The sequence below is a fragment of the Acromyrmex echinatior genome, chromosome 14, assembly GCF_024713525.1.
Source record: "Acromyrmex echinatior isolate Ae372 chromosome 14, ASM2471352v2, whole genome shotgun sequence".
NCBI classification, from domain to species: domain Eukaryota; kingdom Metazoa; phylum Arthropoda; class Insecta; order Hymenoptera; family Formicidae; genus Acromyrmex; species Acromyrmex echinatior.
In genome coordinates this window covers 1,739,412-1,763,546 of record NC_141865.1, presented here as the reverse complement: position 1 = coordinate 1,763,546, position 24,135 = coordinate 1,739,412, and the positions used below count along the sequence as shown (strand labels likewise).

At 30.7% G+C, this 24,135-nt stretch overlaps 1 protein-coding gene and 1 long non-coding RNA gene across 2 annotated transcripts; one reads left to right on the top strand and one right to left on the bottom strand.

The window, feature by feature from the left end:
- Positions 1–765: 765 nt before the first annotated feature.
- On the bottom strand, positions 766–23,918 carry LOC105147102 (proclotting enzyme). The gene is made up of 8 exons (XM_011057886.2): positions 23,805–23,918; positions 11,245–11,319; positions 8,037–8,336; positions 5,586–5,907; positions 4,727–4,950; positions 4,350–4,545; positions 2,414–2,685; positions 766–1,482 (listed from the first exon to the last, which is right to left on the bottom strand). The coding sequence occupies exons 1-8, from the start codon at positions 23,824–23,826 to the stop codon at positions 1,187–1,189; spliced, it is 1,707 nt and encodes a 568-aa protein (XP_011056188.1). The 5' UTR covers positions 23,827–23,918; the 3' UTR covers positions 766–1,186.
- LOC147907321 (uncharacterized) lies at positions 8,138–19,057 on the top strand. The gene is made up of 2 exons (XR_015547478.1): positions 8,138–8,211; positions 14,681–19,057. It is a non-coding gene; the product is annotated as an uncharacterized LOC147907321 (long non-coding RNA).
- Positions 23,919–24,135: the final 217 nt, after the last annotated feature.

Below are 24,135 nucleotides of genomic sequence, written 5' to 3'. Positions count from 1 at the left end.
GCCCGACTATAAAATATAGAAGTGAAATGCGACGTCCAGGGGAGATGTCTGACAGTCCCGTGCCGACACTGCACGTGCGCTCGTTTTACCCGCTGCACGTGTATTTCCCCATAATTTAAAAAGAAAGCATCGTAAAAATAAGACTGACACTTGTTGATGTAAGATAGACTCCTTTCCTCTTCCACAATATATCCAAAATTTTGACCAATCCAGAAGCTAGAAAAATGTCCCATCACTTAACTAGATCTCTATCAACCAAGGAAGAATTAGTATATAAAACCTTCCCCCTCCCCCCAAAATGTTTTTGAGATATATATATCTTTAGCTCTTTCTGTGATAGGTACTCTAGGATTGTTTCTCGATATATATAAAATTTAATTGAGCTTTATATAACTAGAACTTATACACGATGTAACTTAAAAAGCGCCATGAATATAACGCCATATAACGCTATTCCTGACAAAAACCTGAATCTAAAACTTAAGAAAAATCATTTCGCAATAGTTAACGTGATATTAATTCGTAAATAGAGAGTTTTTGCAATAACGTGGATTTAGATACGGTGAACGCTAAAGTTACGTTATCTTTTTTTTAATTAATTGTTAAGAAGAAAATAACGGATAAAGGGTAAAATTGCAAAAACTTATATTGTTTTACTAATTTTGAATATATTTTAATTCGTCTGTTTCTCACATGAAATGTATATGATGTTGAAAATTAATTTTATATATACAGGGAATATATCAATATATTATATCAGTTCCATCCTTTTTAACAGAATATATCAAAATGTATTTATGCATATATATTTATACATACGTTATTTTTCAGAAGCACATACATACATGTTTGTATAGTATCCAAAAGTATTCTGTCTCTTTTAATTAAATAAATAGGAGTGAATTTCAATCTTCTTTTCTATTCTTCTATATGTTAAATTTTTATAATAATTCTATTATAAATATTTATAATAATTCTATTTTTCCATATGTTAGATTAATAGTAATAATAACAATAACAACAATAATAATAATAATAATAATAATAATAATGTTTGGTGGCTTAAAATTTGGATCTACATATGTAAAGAGAATAGTAGATTTAGAACTGAATTTAAATATATGAAAAAATCGGGATGGGCAAATACTTTTGTTCGATAGTGTAAATATTCGATTCTGCCGCTCTATCATTTGATATTATCTTTAATCCAGTCAGTATATTCGGAGACACGCGTGTATACTCCAGGATAGCCGGGTTCACCACACTTATTACCGAACGAGACAATACCAATTTGTGTCCATCGATTCTTAATCCGCAACATCAACGGTCCACCCGAATCACCTTGACACGCGTCCTTGCCTCCTTGCTTATAGCCGGCGCACAAAAAGTTGTTAGTAATTGGTTGAAAATAAGCCAGGTCGCAATCCTCGTTCTTCCACACAGGTAGGACCGCCTGTTGTAGAACGGAGATGTCTTTTCCACCTGTTATATCGCATCACGATTACGATAATTATTACAATTAAGAATATGGAGACATAAGAACGGAAACAAGTTTATCAAACTTAAGATTGAAAATTTAATTTGACTTCATGAAATAAATATATTCCTAACTATTTCTGTAAGATATACAGGATGTTCCATTTTTATTGAAGCACTAAAATACATTGAAAATAATGCATTTTCGAAAAAAATGTTGTAAATAAAAGTTGTAGAGTTTGAAGAAGATCGTCAGATGAGCTATTTAGATTTTAGGTTCGGGGCCCGCTTAAGGATAGCTTTGAACCGATTTTACAAATATGTTAAAGCTATCTCATTTTGTTTTATTCAAATTCTCTTTATTTTTAGCAACGGTATGCAAGAAACATCAAATATAAAACGTGTCATTTCTCGTTTATGACATTACAATTTAATATGTGCTGCAGCAACAACTCAAGAGCCTTAAATGTAATATTTTGCGGAAAATAAATTTTTTTATATTTCTCTCCGTACAATCTGAAAATGACAAATGTAAATTTAAAAAACTGTCTATTTTTTTATCTTAAACAATTTACTGAAGATAAAATCTTGACTGCATACAGGCATGCACGAACTGCAATGATTATTTATAAGACGCTATTATTATTCATTAATTATTTTATTATTTTTGTTGTAACTTTGCATCTTAATTTTATTATTAAAAATACATTTTTTTAAACAAAAAGAACACTTGCTTCTTTGAATAAAAATGTAAATAAAAATTTTATATAGTGGAGAAATACCCTATTTTGCGATTCGTTTTTACAACCTTTTAATTTGTATTTAAATTTTGATTTGATCAATTTTTGATATTTTAGTGACTCTGATAATGAAATTGATGTGTGAAGAATTTAAATTAATGATAGTCATGAAAATGTGTCTGAGATGTTTCAATTACCATAGTAAGTGCTGCCCCAACCGGCGACAGTTGGTCTGGTACCGACCAACAAATCTCCACGAAATCGTGGTAAGCAAATAGGTATCACATATGGCGACCTTCTTACGAGGCTGGTGAGTTCGAGGACGGCGATGTCGTTGTGAAAATTAGCGCGCAAAAATTTTCGATGCGCGTGAATCTGCTTTACCGCGTAAGTCGCTGGCGATGAGGGCTCATCATCGTTTTCCAGATCGATATCGCCAAGACGCACAGTAAACTGGCGAGCAGAGAAGCTGTAATCCATCAAAAATTTTTTTTTAATATTTATGTAAAATGTATATTTGAGGCAAAGCATTATCAGTACCAAAATCGTATAAATGCATTTTATTACAATATATGAATGGATTGTAAGTGCTGTGTTTTACATATTAATAATTAGCGTAAAAATGTTGATATAAAAATGAGTGATACAACTTAATCATTTTGATTTACACTTAAACGTTTTGAAATTTTAACCATTTTTTTTTAAATTAGAACTTAATTAAAATTTTTGCAAATCTTGATGGAAAAATTTTAATGAAATTTTATTGAAATTTGGATGAAATCAAAAAGTTCCAAAACTAATATAAAATTCACTGCAATATTATTAATTTTATTAAAATTTAATTCAAATTTTAGGTTAATTTTTGTACAGAATTTTTGTACAGAGAAACTAAAGACTACTTTCAAAATGCATATCTTATTTACGTTCGTCTTTGAACCTACAATTTGTATTCAAGGAACAATTTCATAAAATCAGTGAAAAGTCTCATAATGTTGCACCTTGTATTGTATGCTGAGTAGTTTTCTTCTTAGGAGAAATTGAACTTCGATGGATCCTTCTGGTGGCAGTACCGCGTTTTGGCTGTGGAATGACCAAATAACGACATTTTGTAATGAATTTTTGATGAGGTTGCAAAGAAAAACGCAAATACTATGTAATGATAAACAAAATATCTTGTTGAAATTGTAACGATTTTCGATGAAATTGCAACAAAAAAACGAAGATACTCTCTAATGACAAATTAACGACATTTTGTTGAAATTGTAATACATTTTTGATGAGATTGCAACGAAAACGTGCAGGTATACTAGCACTTGCACTTTTTTGTTGCAACTTCATTAAAAATTAATTATAATTTTAACAAAACATCATTAATTTGTCGTTACAGATTATCCGCGCGTTTTCGGTGCAACCTCATAAAAAATTCATTACAATTTCAACAAGGTGCCATTAATTTGTCATTACAGAATATTTGAGCTTTTTCGTTGCAATTTTATCGAAAATTCATTATAATTTCAATAAAATGTCGTTAATTTGTCATTACAAAGTATCCGCGCGTTTTCATTGCAATCTCATCAAAAATTCATTACAAGATGTCGTTAATTTGTCATTATAGAGTATTTGCATTTTTTCGTTATAGTTTCATAAAAAAATTATCACAATTTCTATAATATTTCCCTACTTTTTCGTTAAACAAAGTTAATTTTTTATTGAAATTTTATTTTATTTTTATTGGATTCTCATTAAAATGTTATTTGTTTTTCATTAAACAAAATTATCTTCTCAGCAAAATATAATTAAAATTTCATTGTATAATCAATTTCAAATGTAACAAAAAATCAAATTAATCGAAATTTTATCAAAAGAGATGAAAACTCGATTTTTGTCCTCAATTAAGAATTGAAATGGTTTTTTTTTTATAATTTTGGAGCTGTAGAATTATATGGAGCAATCAGTTTTCCATAAATATAAAGGGAACATAAAAATTTCTTATAAAAATTTTAACTAAAGGAAATTTTGAAATTTTCAGAAAAGATAAAAACCCGAGTAAACTATTTGTAAATTTGTTTTTTAATTTCTGACTAAAAAGAATAAAAATTTGTGTAGATTAAATGTTGATAGAATGTTACTTACGGTCGCTGATGCTGATCAAGCGTGCAATGAGCAGCGGTGAGGATGTGACGTGGTCCTATTAACGATCCCCCGCACCAGAACTCTGTTCGCCGGAAACCATGAAGGAAGATCGCCGCCATCCAAGGCCACCGACCAGATGGCGCATCTTCTCCCCCGACCACTCGCCCGCGACCACCTGAATGTATCATCCCGCATTCTAGACAGATCAGTATTCTTTATTTCGAAAAAGATCTTTCACAAATTTTATCTATCTATCTATCTATTTAGCGAAAAGCACAAATAATAATATGAAGAGTAAGTAAACTATTCGATAAAAATTCTCTTTTAATCGGTTCTGCCGATTGAATATTTTAATGCAAAAAATTATACTGAAGTACCATCATCGTCTTGAATAAAATTGTTGTCAATTGTCGCTATTGTTTCGAAGCCACTCGTATTGTTGACCAACGAGACTGGCGACAGGACAGTATGCGTAGGTCTTGTAGTCGAGGATGTCACTGGGTAAAGCGGTATCGGACGTGGTGTAGGGGTTTTCGTTGGTCGAATCGTTGGTCGTGAAGATTGTCCAACGTTGATCCCGGAGGACACACCTCCAGTGATACTGCAATATTCATTCATCTAATAAGTACCCTACCTTTATGTTACTCGCCGATTTTATTAAAACTTATTGTCAGTAGATTTGTAGAATAGTAAAAAATAATAAAATGTATTATTTTATATCAGCAAAAATACAGTGTTAAGGGTAAAAACGACCCCTTGTATTTATAAATCAGTAATTAATTCATTGCATTTAAGCTTAGATATTACAGCTATTTTAGAATCTTAAGAATATGACAAAAGGTTTTCATATTGCTGAAAGGAAATTAAAAATTGGAATTATAGAAATAAAAATGGCGGATCCAATATGGTGACTTGATAAATTCAAACAGTCTTACAGTCTTATCTCGCTCTTTGTAGGATTCAGGAATAACCAACAAGGAGGTGGCGAGAGACTATCCCCATTTATTGTATTTTTTTTGCCAGTATAAAGAAATACGTATTTATTATTTTTTTTACTCTACAAATCTATTGAGTTTCAATAAAATCAGCGAGTAAAAAGATAAAATTATTTGTAAGTTTCTAATTGTAAGTCTTTTTTACACGAGAAAAAAGATATTTAATGTTAATAAAGTTCTCCTAAAATTAATAAAACAGATGACCAGACAGAAAATGACATAAATTTAATGAAGAATTTACTTAGGAATAGAAGGATTGCTGATTTTGTCCACTGGGCAGCAAACTCCTGGCACAATTAGCCTCTTGAAGCACCACGAGAGCCTCAGCTTGTTAAAATCGAGTAATAATTGCGGGCAATTGCTGAGATCTTGGCACTTGCCGGATCCACCGTCAGCAGTCGTGCATACAGATAAAGAAGACTCCTCTCTCCTGTCTCTGTTTGCAAGTTCTTCCACAGACTGTTGTTGTTGGACCGGCGCTTGTGTAGAAGAAGTGATTGTTTGCCTCAGTGGCAATGCAACGCCACGTACTAAGGGTGCTATACTATCTGTCACATTGCGACCTGGAAAAAAGATTCAAGAAATTCGTGTTCAGAAGTGTACATGTAAAAAAATATTAGAATTGTTTATCTGTGCAAAGGATGTACTTGAGATTCATCATTATATTTTTTTGCTGTAAAACAGGTAATGATTCTATTTTTACATATTTCGATTAGAAGATATTAATGATACACAAATTTATTAAATTAGAATCTGGAAATTCTCGTTCTACACTTTTCGTGGTATGACAATTGGCGGTGTAACATTATTGTACGAAGCATCTTCACATATGAAAGAACACGTTTATATAATTATATCATACGACGGTTGATGTTTAATGTCAGCTATATGTAACTCTGCGTTTTAAGAATATTGTGAATTTACTGAAGATGACCAGATTGTGGCCGAAACGTCTAATGTTTTAATTAATGTAATGATAATTAAATATCACAAACTATAACTTGTGCGGTGGGTTTTATGTTCTTCTTTTTATACGTTAAAAAGAGAAACATTTGATATAATAAAAGTTGCGAAATATATCAGCAACATTTCTGAAACAATCACTGAAATGTAATACTATTGAAATGAGCGCCGTCTTTGTTAAGAATGATTCGAGTTCCATCTCAGAGAGAATCAAGAGAGAGTGGAGCGGACTTACCTGAAAGTCGCCATTTTTAGTGCACCGTTGAAATGAGTAGGAGATATAGAGTTCGTTTCGAATTACGTATGAAATGCATGATGCATTATTTGTCCTTGTTGTTCACTAATAATAAAGAAGGATAAAACGATCATGCGCTTCATGCGTAACTCGGAATGTACTCATGGAGCGTGATGATGGAACATACGGTGCTGCATACACTAGTATTGTACCGCACTACTGTACATGTACATACACTGCGCTATAAATGGCGGAACCAATCAGAGAAGAGAACCACAATCCATTCTCCCTTTTTTCTTTGTTCCATCCTCAGTGAAAAATGATAATGGAATCGACGTCGAAATCGCTATCGATTCAACATTGATTTCATTGTTATTTCTCACTGGGTCCTATCTTTATTCTTTTCTGTATTCAGCTATAATTGCGCATATGGAATAGACAGTATTGTATTAGCTATAAATACTGCGCAGTCATAGCTGAAACTTTGTTATCAGGAAACTGATCGATATAATGAATAAGATATATTAATTTAATAATTTAATATATTAATTTATAAGAAATGGAAGTAACTCGTTACTTGTAACCAGAGAAAAACCTGAGAGAGAACAATATTCATCTTTTTGTGATGCTCCTGATGGAAATAGATAGTTACAATTACTAAAATAACTAAAATATATCAAATTAATAAAGATTTCAACGATTTCAGCAATTTATTTCCATCAGCACTGCAAAAAGGTGGATATTCTTGTGTAATTAACATCCACTTCCTCAGAGGGCAGTAGTACGCAGCAGCATTTTGCGGTTACAGGTTTTGGGCCGTCATGTCCTCTCTCAGGCTTCTCTCTGCTTGTAACGACAAAGATAGGGGCTCCGCACAATAAAAAGAACAGAGAACAGAGAACAGAGAATAAGAATTTTAACCTATCAGAAACTATGTATTTCACAATACATGATTTCTGATAGATTGAAATTCTTATTCACTGTTTTCTATTCCCTGTTCCTTTTATTGTGCGGAGTCCCTTACAAGTTACTTTTTTGATACTTTACTGATAATTGCATTACTTTTTTTTCTTTGGTAACTATAATGGTAACGAAGTTACATTTATTTAGTAACGGTAACGAATTTTACAGTTACTTTTATCGTTACTTCATACGATTGGATACAATACGATTAGACACAAGCCACTCATAGCGCTTAAGACTAGAAAGCTCCTAGGTCCGTTGTAATTGGCGGTCGTCGATTTTAAAAAAGTAACGGAAAAGTAATGAAAAGTTACTTTCTCAAGTAACGATAACGAGTTATTTTTAAAAATCGGTAACTAATAACGGTAACAATTATTACTTTTTCTCGGTAACGAGTAATTGTAAGTTACTTTTAAAAAGCAACTGTCCATTTCTTATTAATTTATAATTATATATTAATTTATTAATTTAGTAATTTAATGTACTACCTATGTTACTAACTAATTAACATATTAATTTTTTCCATATTACCCAAAATATTTTTGGAGATGGTGTACAATGCTGAGGGCAATTCCTTCGGCGGATAATTCGAGATTTCGACGCCTCTCGTCATATTAACGATGTAATTGCCCACGGTATTCAAGGCGCCTAGAGTCTCGCTGATGGTTGCCAGAGGATCACTATGCTCGTGCTCTATTTTCATCAGGTGCGTATATGGACTTTGCGTGTCCCTGCGAGTATACGGCTTATCTGATCTGCTCGGTCCAGGAGAGGCATCCCAGAATTGCCATCCTCTCATCGGCGAGACGTACAAGTTTCTGTATCCGTACGCTGCACGATTTTTATCTCGTGTGAATTAAAAGTCGAATCGTTGTAATAAGAAAAAAAAATCGTGAAAAAATTTCAAACAGCAAAGTAGAAACATTTTGCAATTTTTGATCCTCATAATCATTATCTTTATCGATATAAGCAATGTATTTCCGCGAAGTTTTTAGAACTGTGGAATTCTTATTCGTTGATTATATTTATTATGTTACAAGATTTTTTAATTCTTAAAACTCTTGATTACTCAACCAAGAACTTTGACGGTAGCGATACAGAATCAGACGACGGTCTGGCGAAACCGGTAGTCATACATTCAAGCACGAGCCCATGTACGTATTCTCGCCATCAGTATCCAGAGAGTGAACGAGACAGCGAGTTTTTTCACATTAGTAGTTTGTTTCAAGTGACCAAAATGCCTTCTCGGCCGCTCAGCGGCCCATGACATCGATAAGAGACGAGGATCATTCTAAATAATACATAAATTTTAATAAATTGTAATAGTGTACACCTTCCATTTTAATTCAGAATAGTATAAATCATGTTAAAACGCATCAGTTTACGAGACATTTAATTGTTTATAATTTTTCATGCCTGTTATATATCTCTTTTATGAATTCGAGTAGCAAAAATAGTTCAATAGAAGTAGAATTTTACTTATAATTTAAAAAAATTATAAGAAAATATGCGAAAACCATGCTATTCGATTTTTTTTGCATATTTTCTTCACAAGTCTCGAGTCTCAAAGATACGCATTTTTTTTTCTGATGGCCTTTCGAAGATTTTCGTGAAGAGAAATGCTGGTTTATAATTTTTTTTCGATAAAATTCTACTTCTACTGAACTATTCTTGCTACTCAAGTTTATAAAGAAGGTATACTTATAACGTGCATGAAAAATTGTAAACAGTTAAATATCTCGTAAACTATTGCGTTTTATGATTTAACATAACATAATTTATACCGTTTTGGATTGGGAGAGGTATATTATTACTACAATTTATTAAAACTTATATATATATTATTTAGAATGCCCCTCGTCCCTTATTGGTCAAGGGCCTTCGAGCGGCCGAGATTGCCAAGAAAGCATTTTCGATCGCTTCAGTCGCTTGAAACAAGTGACTAGAGTGAGAAGAAGCTCGCTGTTTCATTCACTCTTGTGAAGGTGAGCACAAGGATATAAGCTCGTGCTTAAGTGTGTGGTTACCGGTTTCGCCAGACCGCCGTCTGATTCTGTGTCGCTACTGTCAACGCAGAGTCTCAGTATAAGTACATACAGTATGAACATTGAGCGTCGGCATCTTTGATGTAATGGATCCCAGGTCACATAACTCGCCGCCATGTTGTGGATTGGAAAGGATTTATAAATTTGTTTGAGTTTTAATAAAGCTATAGAATGATTTTTCTAAAAAAAAAAAGACATAATTCGGTCGTGAAAATTGTTTACAGCGAGTATATTTAATTTAAGAATTATATAATAATATAATGTTAACGAACTCATTATAAAGATAATATTTACATTAATAATAATAATAATATTAAACAGTAATAAGTAAATTAAAAATAATGATTGATTAAATATTATATGAAAATTGAATAATTATGAAAAAATAATATATTGCATGAAAATTAAATGTGAAGTTGTAATAATATACGTACACACACCCACGCACATGCATACTTATTACGAGAATACTTTAGCGTATACAAATATAACAGTCTACACAATAACGTCTTCGAAAAAATTTGATTTAATTTTTTAGTAAAATTTAATTTTATTAACCCTTTACTTTACTCTTCTCTTATAAATTAAAAAAAAATTAAGCTTTGTACGAACCTACTACGGTTCTCACCTGTGATACTCAAGTTTGGCTCGATTTCCTTACCACGAATCTCACACGATATCAGGCGAAAGGGTTAATTATATTTTATGGGAAGGAGATCCAACTAACTTAACCTAACCTAACCTGCAATTTCAACTTTTTGAAGGCAGCCATATTCCTGGTTAGAAATCGGCGTATGCGCACTAAAAATTGGAGACCACATAAAAAGTTCAGTGTCCATACTTTTATATACTTATACTGTGACGTTATTTCCTAAACTTTTTTGTTTTTAATTTTTTAATGAGTAACGAGCGACGGCTAAACTGATTAGGTTGAAGATTACTCAGGGTTATACAGGACAATATATATATGTCAAGGTCATCGAAACGGAGTTCTCTGATCGGTATTTTCCTGATAATTATTTTGTTAATAACGGGTAGCAACCAACGAATAAAATATATCGAAAGTTACATGATCTCAGGATTTTAATAAAATATGATGGAACTTTTTGGAAAGTATTTCAGTGTAAAAAGCGAGATAAAAAATTTATAAAGAACATTATTTGTTAAGAAACAAATTGAATTGTTAAGAAACAAATTGATAAAAATTTATTGCACTATGTTATTGCAATTAACTGTAATTTTGACAACTTTTTTTCATTTATGCTAATTTTAATCATGAATATTTTGAAATGTATTAGATAGATTTGAATACCTTGGCAAAAATATATAATATAATATATAAAGATTGAAGCACAAATCGGATATAAGAATAGGGACAAAAGCATAAACGAGACTTTGAAAAAGTGTCAATGGAAAAACAGAACGTAAAAGAAGCATTTTAAGGAGTATAAACATCTATTTTAACATTCCGTTGTTTCAATTTATGTTTCTTAGAATTTTCATTTATGCTTCTTTTATTTTCTCCTTATACTCGATTTATGAATTGATCTTTATTTTTATAAGTTAAGATGCAGCAACGATGATGGCGCGAGTCAAAATGATTTATCCTCACCGAATTGTCACATTTTTGCCGTAGATATAATATAAATATTTACGTCAACAAGGATACTTTTGTCGAAACGAAAGTTACTTACGATAAGTGCGGTAATGCACGACTTCTTCGGTGTACGAGATAGAACTAGCAAATAGACTCCATATTATGCACAGATCTGAAACATGGATATTACGTAAATTATTATGTAAATTATGTTTATAATCAATAATATAATTAACAATATATTATTATTTTATAATAAGATTTTACTATAGCCCTTGTTAGTTTTAAACAAGTTTATTATTTCAAAATACAAATGGAGTTTAATAATAAAGGAAATGCTCCCAAAGAGGAGAGTAAGAGACAAAAAAAAGCAAACTAAAGAAACGAACGATCAATCAATAATTTCGACTTCATATCGCATTAACATTTAAGCTTATAATATATAACAACATTCAGATGATTATCTTATTATTTTATAAGATTACATAATTAATATTATTAATTTAAAGATATAAATTTTATATATATATATATAATTAAATAGACATTTTACTATGTCACCTTGTTATATAGGTCCCATTGATGATAAATATTTTAAAGACAGATTCTTTGGAACATTTCAAGACGAAAAGTCGAATACGAAAATGTCGAAGCTATGATAGTTTTCAAATGAAAAAAATTTAAAGATTATGAATGACAGGGCTATAATTTTGCACGCTCAGAGACAGCAAGATGATCGGTGTGAAGGCGCTTCCACTTTATGCCTTTAAAAACAACAAAATTTTTTATGAATATGCAATGACAGTTTTATTGTATAAAGAAACTATTTCTGTTTATCAGTATAACAAATTTATTGTAAAAATAGATCAAAATATTTGTACTCTATAGTTTAATATTACCTCTGACAAAATACTATTGACGGTCAATCCTGAGCAAATTTTTATGACTATCAATGGAGCCTTGAAGACTCGGGGATAATTAAAGAATGATGACATTATCAACAATTAATAAAAATTTACGATTATTAACATAAATATTTCAATAATACATTATTAAATTCATGGAACAAGACACAGATTCACGAGGTATTAGGAGTCAGCGCTAGTACTAATACGCAACTATAAATCAATGATAAAAATACAATATATATAAATAAAATTTAATTCCTTCTGGATGTTTTGGCTTCGTTTTGAGCCATCTTTAGCATATACATATATAAATCTTGGTAAAAAATTTTTCACATAAAAAATAATTAAAGGGATAATTTTTGCATTGTTTTAGAAAAAAAACAAGTTTAGAAAAATGTAAAAAAATTGCTCATACATAATTATGCATAATTTTATATATAATTATACGTAAGTAATTTTTATACATTTCTTCAAACTTAATTTTTTTCTAAAATAGTGCGAAAATTACTTTTCTAATTATTTTTAATGTTTTCACGTTACTATTATTATTTCTATTACACTAAAAAGTAATTTTACAAAAGAAAGAAGGATGTATGAACATGTATGGACATATTTTATATAATTATATTATATTATATATAATTATATTATAATTATATTTATGAATATTGCGTGATTATGTATGTTTATATATATTTATATATATTCATCATGAAAAATTTTTTACCGGGTATAATTACCGATGTAATATTAACACGTAATTACATGGAACAATTATATCGTTGTTTAGTGAATTGCAAAATACATTTCATGTTTTTTCCAAATGCAGACTGTATGGAGACCATGCAGTGAGACACGACATCCTCAATATTAATCAATATTGTGACACTGCAGTTTTACAGCTGAGTGGTGATGGATTGATCTCAACGCTAAATCAAAAGAAGTATTTTTCTTGTATTAGAAACTGGATGGAATTTGTGATCTTAAAAAATTGCTCATCTCCATAGAATCAAGCAATCCGCACTTAACAATAATTTGTCAATTAATAATATGAAAAATATAAAGAATACAATGAATATTGCATCATAGTCAAACATTAAATTTAAAAAGTTGGTCGACAAAGAATTTGTCAGGTATCATAAGATGTTCAAAATGCGACTGTTAAGTATATTGATTACGAAATTATAGAGTACATGACGGTCAAATCAAGAACAATAAACAATTCTGTTTGAAGCCGAAACGTCCAGAAGGAATTAAATTTTATTTATATATATTTTTATCATTGGTTTATAATTGCGCAAATCAGTCGCTGACTCCTAATGCTTCGTGAATCTATATTTTATTTTATGAATTAAAGGAGTCCCTAAAAAATAATTATTTCTTAAAATAATTATTTTTATTATTCATTGTTATTAAATTCATGATATTTTTTTTACATAAAATAATAAAAATATAAATGCGCTATATAAATGAATACGCATACTTTCAATGCTATAATTAGAGTGACGTATCTCATTATCCGACGCAGACAGTACGGGGACTCATGGACTTAAAGATAAATGGAGCATTCGTACGAGAGGAGCTGAAGAAGAACTTGATAGAAAGAGAGAGAAATAGTCGCGGAGTAAAGCTCTATATTACTAAAATAGCGCTTCATTTAGTCCGTCATATTGGACCTACTAACCTTACCATGTATCCCCCCCCCCCCCCTCACAATATGTACCAATATGTATCAATAAATACGAAGCGCTTATTGAACTGCAGCCAACTAGGTCCAAGATGGCGGTGAAATCGCCAATAGGAAGGCTGTCGGTAGATAAAAGAAATGCGCTACTTTAATAATATAGAGCTTTAGTCGCGGAGTAGTTTTCTTCTTTTCTATTTTAGTTCTCTCCTGCGTAGAAAGTGCAAGATTGGTTTTTCTGCTAAGAAGTTACAGCTTAAAAATTGGGGATTTATTTTTGTATCGGATTTATACCAAAATCATATTCATTAATGAAATTTAAATGTAGTGCTATTTTTAATGACTTACCTGTTCTTGAGTATAAATTAGTTTTGAGGTTATTTTGGAAATAAGGGATGGAGCTAAAATCAAAAGAACATTGATTTAAGAGCTCATAAAGAACTTCTAATTCTAATCGCTATGAGCGATTTCCTATTGTTAATTTTAATCCTCGTAGCAAACTGATGTCAAAATGGTGGGCAGGAGGAGCTGAGTGAACGTCCACTCAGTCCCTCCACTTCACACCTTTCCTGGTAGCAAGCTACGTCATTTTGTCGTCATTTTAACGTCAAATGATGTCATTTTGACATTCTAGCGCGCGGCGCAACAATATAATTACAGTAGCGGCCAAAAAAGTAGTTGACTTGCTATTAGAGGCTCGAAGAAATACAAATCTTGGGATCACAAACATGTGACCCAATTATAAAAGAAGAATGTTTTTAAAGATGATTGTAAACACGCATTGTAAATACACGTTTTCTTTGATCCTCGAGGGCTTTGAGAAAACGAGATCGAGAGTGGTAGTATATTGTGATGCTTCATGTATAAAAAAATAAAAAAAAAATTATAAAATTACATGTCCCGACCGGACGCATAGAAGTATTAAGATTTTTCCAAACTAGTTTCAGAGCGGCGGCCTTCTCTTATCGACGGTGAAAGTCACTCGACGTGAAAGTGTGCCTTTCTTCTTCCGTTCACTGATTCATGCTGCCTGGATATATTGAAGAGAAATACGGCCGCAGTAAAGACGATAGCTTGTTTCTTGATGACTCGGAAGTCGGTATTCATAGTCCGCTTTTCTTTCAAGACCGTCTTATAAATAATGTCTTAAAAGATGCCAATAAAGGGCTCTCTGATTGTTTCATGACATCTCAAGACTACTAAAACATCATAAATATAAAATGTTTTAAATATAAAAAAATCGACTATGAATATCGGCCAGAGTTAGGGACGGTGAGAACATTTATAATCACGTTCAGCAAAAGTCAACATTTACAATTAGTAAGCGCTTTACACTGATTCGATTACAATTTTAAATCTAAAGGAATAATATTTGCGAAAAAACTTTCAACAATGCAGAATAAACATTCTACTAAATGTGATCACTCTCTTGAGCAACCCACTTGTCACGCACTGTTCCTCGAATTCTCTGAACGTCGAATTTTTCACTTTACCGCGAAATTGATGACGTTCCGTAACGTTTACTTTCACTCATTCCACTGATGATTAGAAAATCAAAAGAGAAATGCAAGACTGAACTCAACAAAATTCTAGAATTTTGTTGCTCCATCTCTATTCGCCTATGGAAAGAGAGAGAGAAGCGGAGAGAAAGAGAGAAAGAGAAAGAATAGAATAGAATCGTTTTTTATTATATAGCATCATGTCTCTTCAAGTTCCTCAAGAACTAATGTAAATTACATTAAGTAAATATGAAGCAAAAAATATAACGGTAAAAGTTAATAATAAATAAAATTATATAGAGAGGAATAAAGAAATAAATAAAATACGCGAGGTATATGTATTTCGTAAATGTGTGTATAAATTAGAAAAAAATGCTTTTTAACGTATTGAATAATAAATTAATGTGTTTCACAATATGAAATGGAGTCAACTTAAGAAATCTGTTAAGAATCAAATTAAGAAATGCTGTTAAGTAATCGTGAAATATGTGTTTGAAAGCGTCTAGGAAGCAGTTCGAATACTTAGAGAAATTATTCCAAATCTTAGTGAACATATAAATGATCTTTTATAGAACTCTATATGGCACAAAGATAAGATCGATGCATTATCCTGTGTACTCGTATCTCGCTGAATCTTATCTCGCCTAAGTTCGAATCTTTTAAATATATTTGAGGTAGTTCGAAATGTATAGAACAAAGAATATTAAACAGCTTACAAAATAAATGCATCTGGACCTGACCTTAAGTCATCTAGTATAAGTCTTTCATAATAAGGAATGGTATATTCATCCATCTAACTTGAAAAATCAAGCGTACACAAGTATTCATAGTCTATCTCAAGTATGCTATCAAAGATTTAATTCAGGCACTTCAAACTTGGGCACGGTGTGCCTTTTACGTTATGAAATCCCTCTCCCCCCCTCCCCCATTATAATATAGGCAAACAACACTTGTCTAGGGCGACAAATTTGAGAGAGCGATAAACTTTTCAAGATAGAAAATTTTCACACATTTGACATAAATTATTAATTTTTTAATTTAACGTTTTTACATCGAGTTACACCGAGCATATTTTACCAGAAACGATATTTTAAATATACAATTAAAAATATATTATATTTATATTACTTATTAAAGATTATTGAATGTTTTTACCAGCTAATGCGGGGATATAATTTTTTTATCCAATTTCCCTTTTACCAAATTTATAAATTAATGAAACCATCTGGGGATGACTAGTTGGTGCCAGGGCTGGACATGTATTTGAAATACTTTTATTTAAAACAATTTGCAATACAAGCGTATTTTGTATTTTTTTATTTTAGCGGATCACATAAAAGTATTACGTATTTTGTATTTAAAATCGAAAGATTGAAAGTTTTTTTGTACCATGTAATTCAAATAATAAAGTTGATTATCAATGTTAGTATTTAAAATACAAAATACTTTTATATGCTTCCATGAAATACAAAATACAAAATATTTTCATGTACTCTGAACAAACATAAAATACAAAATATAATTGTCTCACTAATACTGTTTTTCAAATAAAAGTATTTCAAATACATGTCCAAGTCCTGGTTGGTGCCTAGGAGCGGCAAAATGCTTAATCCTGCTCAATTAGGTTTCTGACCTGAAAAAACAGATCACAATACTATCCTATAATATCGTGATCCATTTCTGTAAGTCAGAAATCTAATCGGAGGAAGAAAGGATTTAATGCATAACGTAAAACGCACGCCCTGGTTGGAAGATTCTGATTTAATTCTTGTGTTATATCAGTTTGTATTAACCAACTACTACAGTATAATCGAACAATGGAAAAATTAGAATAAAGACAAGTCTCGAATGGAGCGAAGAAGAGAGGAAAAAATAGATGTTTGCACAACTTTAGTTGATAGAGAGCAGTGTTAACTTTCGATATTATTTTTCGAATTTGACCTTTCCATCTCAAAGTATTAGTAATAATGTGCCAAGATAATCCATTTTATTTTTAGATAAAAGATATTATACTGTTAGTTACTATAATTGATGATATAGTTCTTTATGCGAAATAATGTATCTTGTTTAGAATCATGGTCATGATTCTATTAGCATTCAAAATAATTTTCAAAATAAAATATTCATTATGAATTGCTTTATGTGAGAAAAAGACAGAGAGAGAGAGAGAGAGAGAGAGAGAGAGAGAGAGAGAGAGAGAGAGAGAGAAAGAAACGGTTCCCGCGTTTCTGCAACATGAGGAAAATTTTTTGAACTTAATATTGCATAATATTGGGATCAATCTCCTTTTATTTTCAGCTATAAGTGTTACAAGGACGCTCCGATTACATACATCAGGATTGTTTATCTCGCGGCATGCGGGTCGAAGTTGCATCGCGTCTCTTCGACCGATCATACATCACAGTAAAAATCAAAATGGCATTTGTGTTAAAATCGAACCTTGCTAAAATTTTTGTGTTGAATTTTTAACATACCCGAGAATTAATTGAACATAATGTGATTGTGTTTGAATATTTTGTGTTAAATTGATATTTAATATTTCTTATTATTGAAATAACACAATTCAGAAGTAAATGAATAGATAACATAAAAATAATTTTAAAGAAATTAAAAAAAAATTTTAACTGTAAATTTCAAGATAAATGAACAAAATATATGTGATAATTAAATATCTCACAGCACAGAATATTTATGATAAATATTTATTATTATTCTATTTTTGAAATGTTATGTAAATATTTTATACATATTTTATAAAGCTTTGCTCGAAATATTATTAAAAGATAGACTAAATATTTACTGTAATATTTATGCTAAATTACAATTAAATATTTCTGTTAAGTATTTTTTATTTGAAATATGTCTTATTAAGTATATTTTCATAGCATTTACTACAAGACTTATAATAAATATTTTATAATATTTATAATAAATGTTTATGATCTATGCAATCTAAGACCACAAAAATATTTATAAAATATTTAAAATAAGCCTTATAAATATTTATAAATGTTTTGTAAATATTTTATAAATATTGTGTGTTATCCGGGATATTATTATGTTAATTTTGCTAGAAGAAATATTTCTACAATTTATTTTTAAGAATTGTATAAAGTATTTATTATATTTTTGTGTTCTATTTATATTTGTTCATTACTCTACTTATCATTACTCTACTATTATATTCTATAGTATTAGAGGAAAGCCTCCTATTATAAGTTAGGCGTCTAATATGAGACAGCGGCATTTCTACTAATCTAATTGACGCTATTTATTGGTTCCATCATGAATTTATTGCTCTTGGATTGAAAATTGTTTAGTAGGATATTCATTATTAGATCATGCCTGTAATTAAAGTAAAAAAGATTTTAGAACTTGGATATCTTCAAGTTTCATTGAGATGAGCCTTTAAACATTTTTTATTATTTAATAAATAAATATTTGGCAATAAATTCTTCATGTAATGATAAAGTAAGGTTGTACTAATAGAAAAATACGGGATATGTTGAATCGCTTAATTACAGAAGTTAGATTTGATGATCACAAAATCGTAAGGCGTGGAAATCGTAATGAAATACTCAGGGTATTTCTAATATGAAATAACCCATGCTCTCATGTCATAGTGAAAATCATTGCTAAAGTATAAATGTTATTATACAATAATAAAAATGGACAACCAGAATGAATCGAGTGCCTATTTCTGCGATGCTTGATTTCAACTTGAAGACGAGTTCTGGGTATAATGTATCGCATACTCATTTTTCGTGCACCCTGGCTGTGTTTGTTTAAGAAACATTAAATAAAGTTTTTTAGTTGCAATACTGATATACTTTGCGTTTTACTATCTATTTCTCAGGGCATCTCATATTAGGAGCACAATTTTTTGACTTTGCAATTTGACAGAAAGTAGAAAAATACATATAGACATATTTTATAATCAATTGTATTAGGGTGATCAGCGTAATGGTCCACACGACTTTTCGGACACTTCCGATAGTTAAAAAAAAAGTTGAAAGATGAATATTTATTTGTTTCGTACAGACTACAACATGTAATAAAAGAATACTTTTTTTTTTTAAATCAGTCATCTTAAATTTTTTGAATAGCATCATACAACAATATATAATTTCATTGCAAGTAGACTAAAGGAATTTTATCTGAGCAATTATGGAGACAACGCTATTATACAATATAATTGAATACATGCGGTACAAGCGATCATCTCTCATATGTTCGCTGCAGAAAAATCATCTTTTATTTGATCAAGAAAGTCAAGCAGGATCTCATGAATGTCTAAATTATTTCATAAATGTATTATTCCGCTACTTTTAGATCTTATATCTCGGCTGAATTTTGCGTGATGAGGAAAAACCCAACTCCTTTCGAAGAATCTTTTTGTGTTGTACGGCATTTGTGATACATATTTACATATATTTCGCGTTAAGTATAGAATATATATATTTACGCATAGTAACCCAGATATGCTGAAAGTTGTATGCGTACGCGATACATATATTATACGAATCCCACAATTTTATTTGCGACATCATATGGCATAAGAAAGAAAAAAGGAGAACATGTCCGCGATGTATGCCAACGAAATTTAAATTTCCAAATGATGAGTTCATGTTCGTGACGTGACAATTTACGAGCCTTGATCAGAGACTATCCACTTCCTCTCCAAAAAAAACGCAATTTTTCTTTTCAGAAATGTTTTGTAATTCTTGTGAGATATATATGAAGACAATTATGCGTACACAAAAAAAAGCAGTTAAATAATCATATTTAATTATCTATTTTGAATGCAAAATGTACAATTTGTCTTAGACACTAATTTCAATTGTAAAGCATGCTGATCACTCATCACAGATCTTCAAATTGATGGCATCAGGCAAGAAAATATATAATTAAAATTCTTGCAAGAAATATTGTATATTAAAATAAAAATATTTTTCAATAATACAATATTTACATTGAAAAAATACATTTGTAAAATATACCTACTGAAAACTCTTCTTTTATCTTGAAATAGAATAAATTCATATTAATCTCGATTCGACATTTGTATAGCTCGTTATATAGGTCGTTTCGTTTTCTGGTCAGACATAAATAATTCAATTTCATATATGTTAAAGTTATTTATTGATTATTGAAAGTTTTCGGTACATTTTATAAATATTTTGTCGATTGCAAATGTCGTTTTATTAAAAATTACTTTTACATTTTCATATAATTTCCTGTATATATTCTCTTCGCTTCTAACATCGCAATCCAAGATAGCTATAAAAATAAGGAGTATTAAACACATCTATTTTTCTTTTAAATTAGAATTGTTAAAATTATTCATGTAAAAATTATGCACATACATTTAATATAAAAAAATTAGGTTTAATTAACGATCACCTAGATTGGGATTAATTGAGGTTTGCAACGACGGGAAACAATGGAACTTTTGTATGACCGGTTAGGTGCAATTCTCGTTAATGTTTTCATAAATTTGCGAATCTGTGTCGCATACTAATGAGTTGTGTGAAGAATCGCACTACTATTATTAGACTAAAAATTGACGTGTCGATTCGGTACTGGGAATCTGAATCCCGATAATGATCCATAGATGGATAAGAGCTAAGTAATCATGTCCCAAATGGCAATTATTTTGTGAAATATTAGTGAGAAAACTGATGCCGTGCGAGACTTCGTTCTGTCAGTAGGTCACCAGGATCTTAGTATCGTTAGACAATCGGCGACGACGGCAAACTCCGGCTAATCCGAGAAAGTGAGAATCGGACCGTGCACGAAGTGCGGGGAATTTACGAACGGTGGCCGTAATTGAGGCCACCTTCGACCCGCGACTCCCGCGAGACGCGCGTTCGTTTTATTGAAACAAAATGAAATAAAGCCATACATGTTACGAAAATTTAATTCCAAATAAAATAAATTTGAGGATAACCATAATTACTCGATGGAATTTTTAAGTACAAATAATTGTAAGTACAAAAAATTTTTTAATACAAATAATTATACTTATTATGAAACTTGCAACCAATTATAATTATTTAAAAATTTGATTATTCGCATGCAGAATCGTACATCACACAACTCTGCGTATTGGCCATCGATTTCTAATTACAATTATATGTTAACGAGTAAAATAAATTTGTTTAAATCAAATAAGTAAAAAAGAGTCAATATGATTGAAACTTACGATTGAAACTAATAATATTCATATAAATTTTTAAATATATTTTTCAGTATATAAAAAGTGATTCTAATGTTCTTCTAATGATAAATATTAACAATTTACTATTATATTTAGTATTTACCGCATTTGTCGCGGGAGGAAGAAAAAGAAGAATCTCTTTTTCTGATATTAAGAACACAAAATTAACTTAAATCATTTTTTTATGATGTGCATTCATGATTAAAATCATAAATAATCCAATCATTTCTACTTACATTTCAACTTTGCAGTAAGCCTGGATTTTTTGACGTTGTATCCACAAGGGATTAGGGTAATCCCAACACATACTTTACACAGTACAATTACGTAGCTAATGGCGTATTAGAAGGTCGCCGAGCAATTGTAGAGATGAAACTTAAGTTTTTTCCTCTCCAGGGGATCGATTCTGTATCTTGAAAATTATAAAAGTGAGCGAATTTACTAGAATACTGATTATTTCATTGGTCAACACCTAGTAAATTTGCTTTTGTAATTTTCACCTCGTTTGAAGATACAGAATCGATCCCCAGTTTCAGCACTGCTCAAAGCGTGTTCGCATGCCTGAACTATGAAAATCAGGTGGGATTATGCTAACCTCTTGTGTGTACTGAGGGTTAATAATGATATTAATAATAAGCATCTTTAAATGTATAAATAACTTATTGCGAAAAATATCCCAGCCAAGTAAATTTATTTAAATCGACAAAAAAAAATTATGAAAACATTGCACATAATGGAATCGTAAAGTAATGAAAAATTTCGCGATAATTGTCCTAGATAATTCGCGTTCTAAGATAATGCAACAGTTTTGTCAAAATAAAATAAATAAATTTCGAAACGATATTTGTAAAAAATTATACAAATTCAATTTGAGATGTAAATATTTTATAATTCATTTTCTTTCAAGAATGTAATAGATGAGATGTTGACAGTAAATTAAAGAAACAAATCAGGATACATTGTTCAATTATTTCCAAATGATCGACGAACACTTTCGAAAGATTGATTCATATATATATTCCAGAAGCTGTTTGATTCCAAAATTTTAATTTAGCCATGTTAAATGTATTGGGTCATCTAAAAAGTATCCACGGTTTTTTGTCACTAGATGTGTGTTGATGGTCATATATCTAGTGACAAAGTACCGCGGATACTTTTTAAAACCCAATATAATACTTCATGAGCCAGTATTTCTGTATTATAATTTAGAAATAAGATTTGTACATTTTAATTGAGCACAATTATTTTTAAAATACAACTAAAATATTTTTTTCATTTATTGGAACAATTTCTTTCCAAATTTAATTTGGCAAATACGCCACTAAGATGATTCGCTGCATCGTTATTGTTTTGCCAAAATACTATATCGAAATATTGAAATTAATTGCGCAAACATCTGTTACCAATATTTTAGAAAAGATTAGAGTTTCGTATCTGTTTTTGTAAATATACCCGTATAATTGCAGATTTCAAATTTTATTTTTAATATTAATATTTTATAATATTTCGTCATATAAAGTGGATTATTATTAGAATCATAATTAGAAAAGTTTTTTACTTTGTGTAAAAATAAAATTAGTATATTAAGATTTGTATAGATGATAATTTTTTAATAGGCAAGGGTGCACAAAGATATACTATAAAAAGATAAATTTGGCTTATATGTAAATTATGAATCATAAAGTGAAAATGACAATAAAATTAATATTATGCCATCTTTGGCATACAATTATCGTGTCAATTCGTGGGAATATTTTCTATATATTTTAAAAATGATTTGTTTTTATTGCTTCACTTCTATGATACACATTAATCAAACGCACGATTATTAATTGATATTTGTTGGATACATTTCTTAGAAATTTTTCTTTTCATCAATTCTCAAAGGTTTTTGAGAATTGACTATATGATGTTGACTATATGTGAAAGATAGTGTATATATTAAAAATTTTAATCAGTATTTCATAAAGAAATAATAAGTGCTTTATTTACGCGCGTCTTCTTTTCGCTGGATCGAAAGTAACGGATGAGACTTAAAAAGTGATCCTTTAGAAGACGCGTGCTATTGAGGAGATATGCAAATAAATCGCTTTCTTACCATCGACGCATCGATACGTCGATTCACGAACTCCATTTTCACTTTTGAAATCTATACCGCGCCAGCAATCATACTTGAACATATAATATCCGCCGTCACTGTTGCGTGACGTTCTATCGTTAATTTGTCCGAGCGGAACCGGTCACCTCATGATGGTCCATTGATCATCGTCGACATTTGCATTTTCACACCCTTTTTAAAAATTTCTTCAGATCGACAAGATTAGAAAAAGAAAAATTCTCACTTACTCAAGGCCGTTGATGAAGACATCTTCGTTCGAAAGGAAGAGGGAAAAACTTATCTCGCGGAGCATCCCCCGGCGTTTGTTTGTTTACAACGTCGCGGATGGCATCTGTGACACCCAGGGCCGAACGAGAGACACGGCCGAACTATTTTAGCTAAGAATTGTCACGGAGAGTACTGCCGGCGAGTTATGCATGATGCGTCGAAAGCGGTGAGAGAAACAGAAAGAGGGAGAGAAAGAGAGAGAAAGAGAATGAGAGTGACAATTGTGGCGGGGAGAGGGCACGACACCGGCAGTAAAAAAAGAAAAGAAAGAAAAGATCAGTAAAAGGAAGC

Bases quoted from the DNA above. Each gene is read 5' to 3' on its own strand.
- LOC105147102 (XM_011057886.2), bottom strand. From the start codon at position 23,826: ATGTCTTCATCAACGGCCTTGA. The intron at 5,908-8,036 runs GTAATATGGAAA...TCTTTTTTCCAG, and splicing joins CATCTCCAAAAATATTTTGG to GTCGCAATGTGACAGATAGT. The intron at 2,686-4,349 runs GTAAGTAACATT...GATGGATTACAG, and splicing joins CTTGATCAGCATCAGCGACC to CTTCTCTGCTCGCCAGTTTA.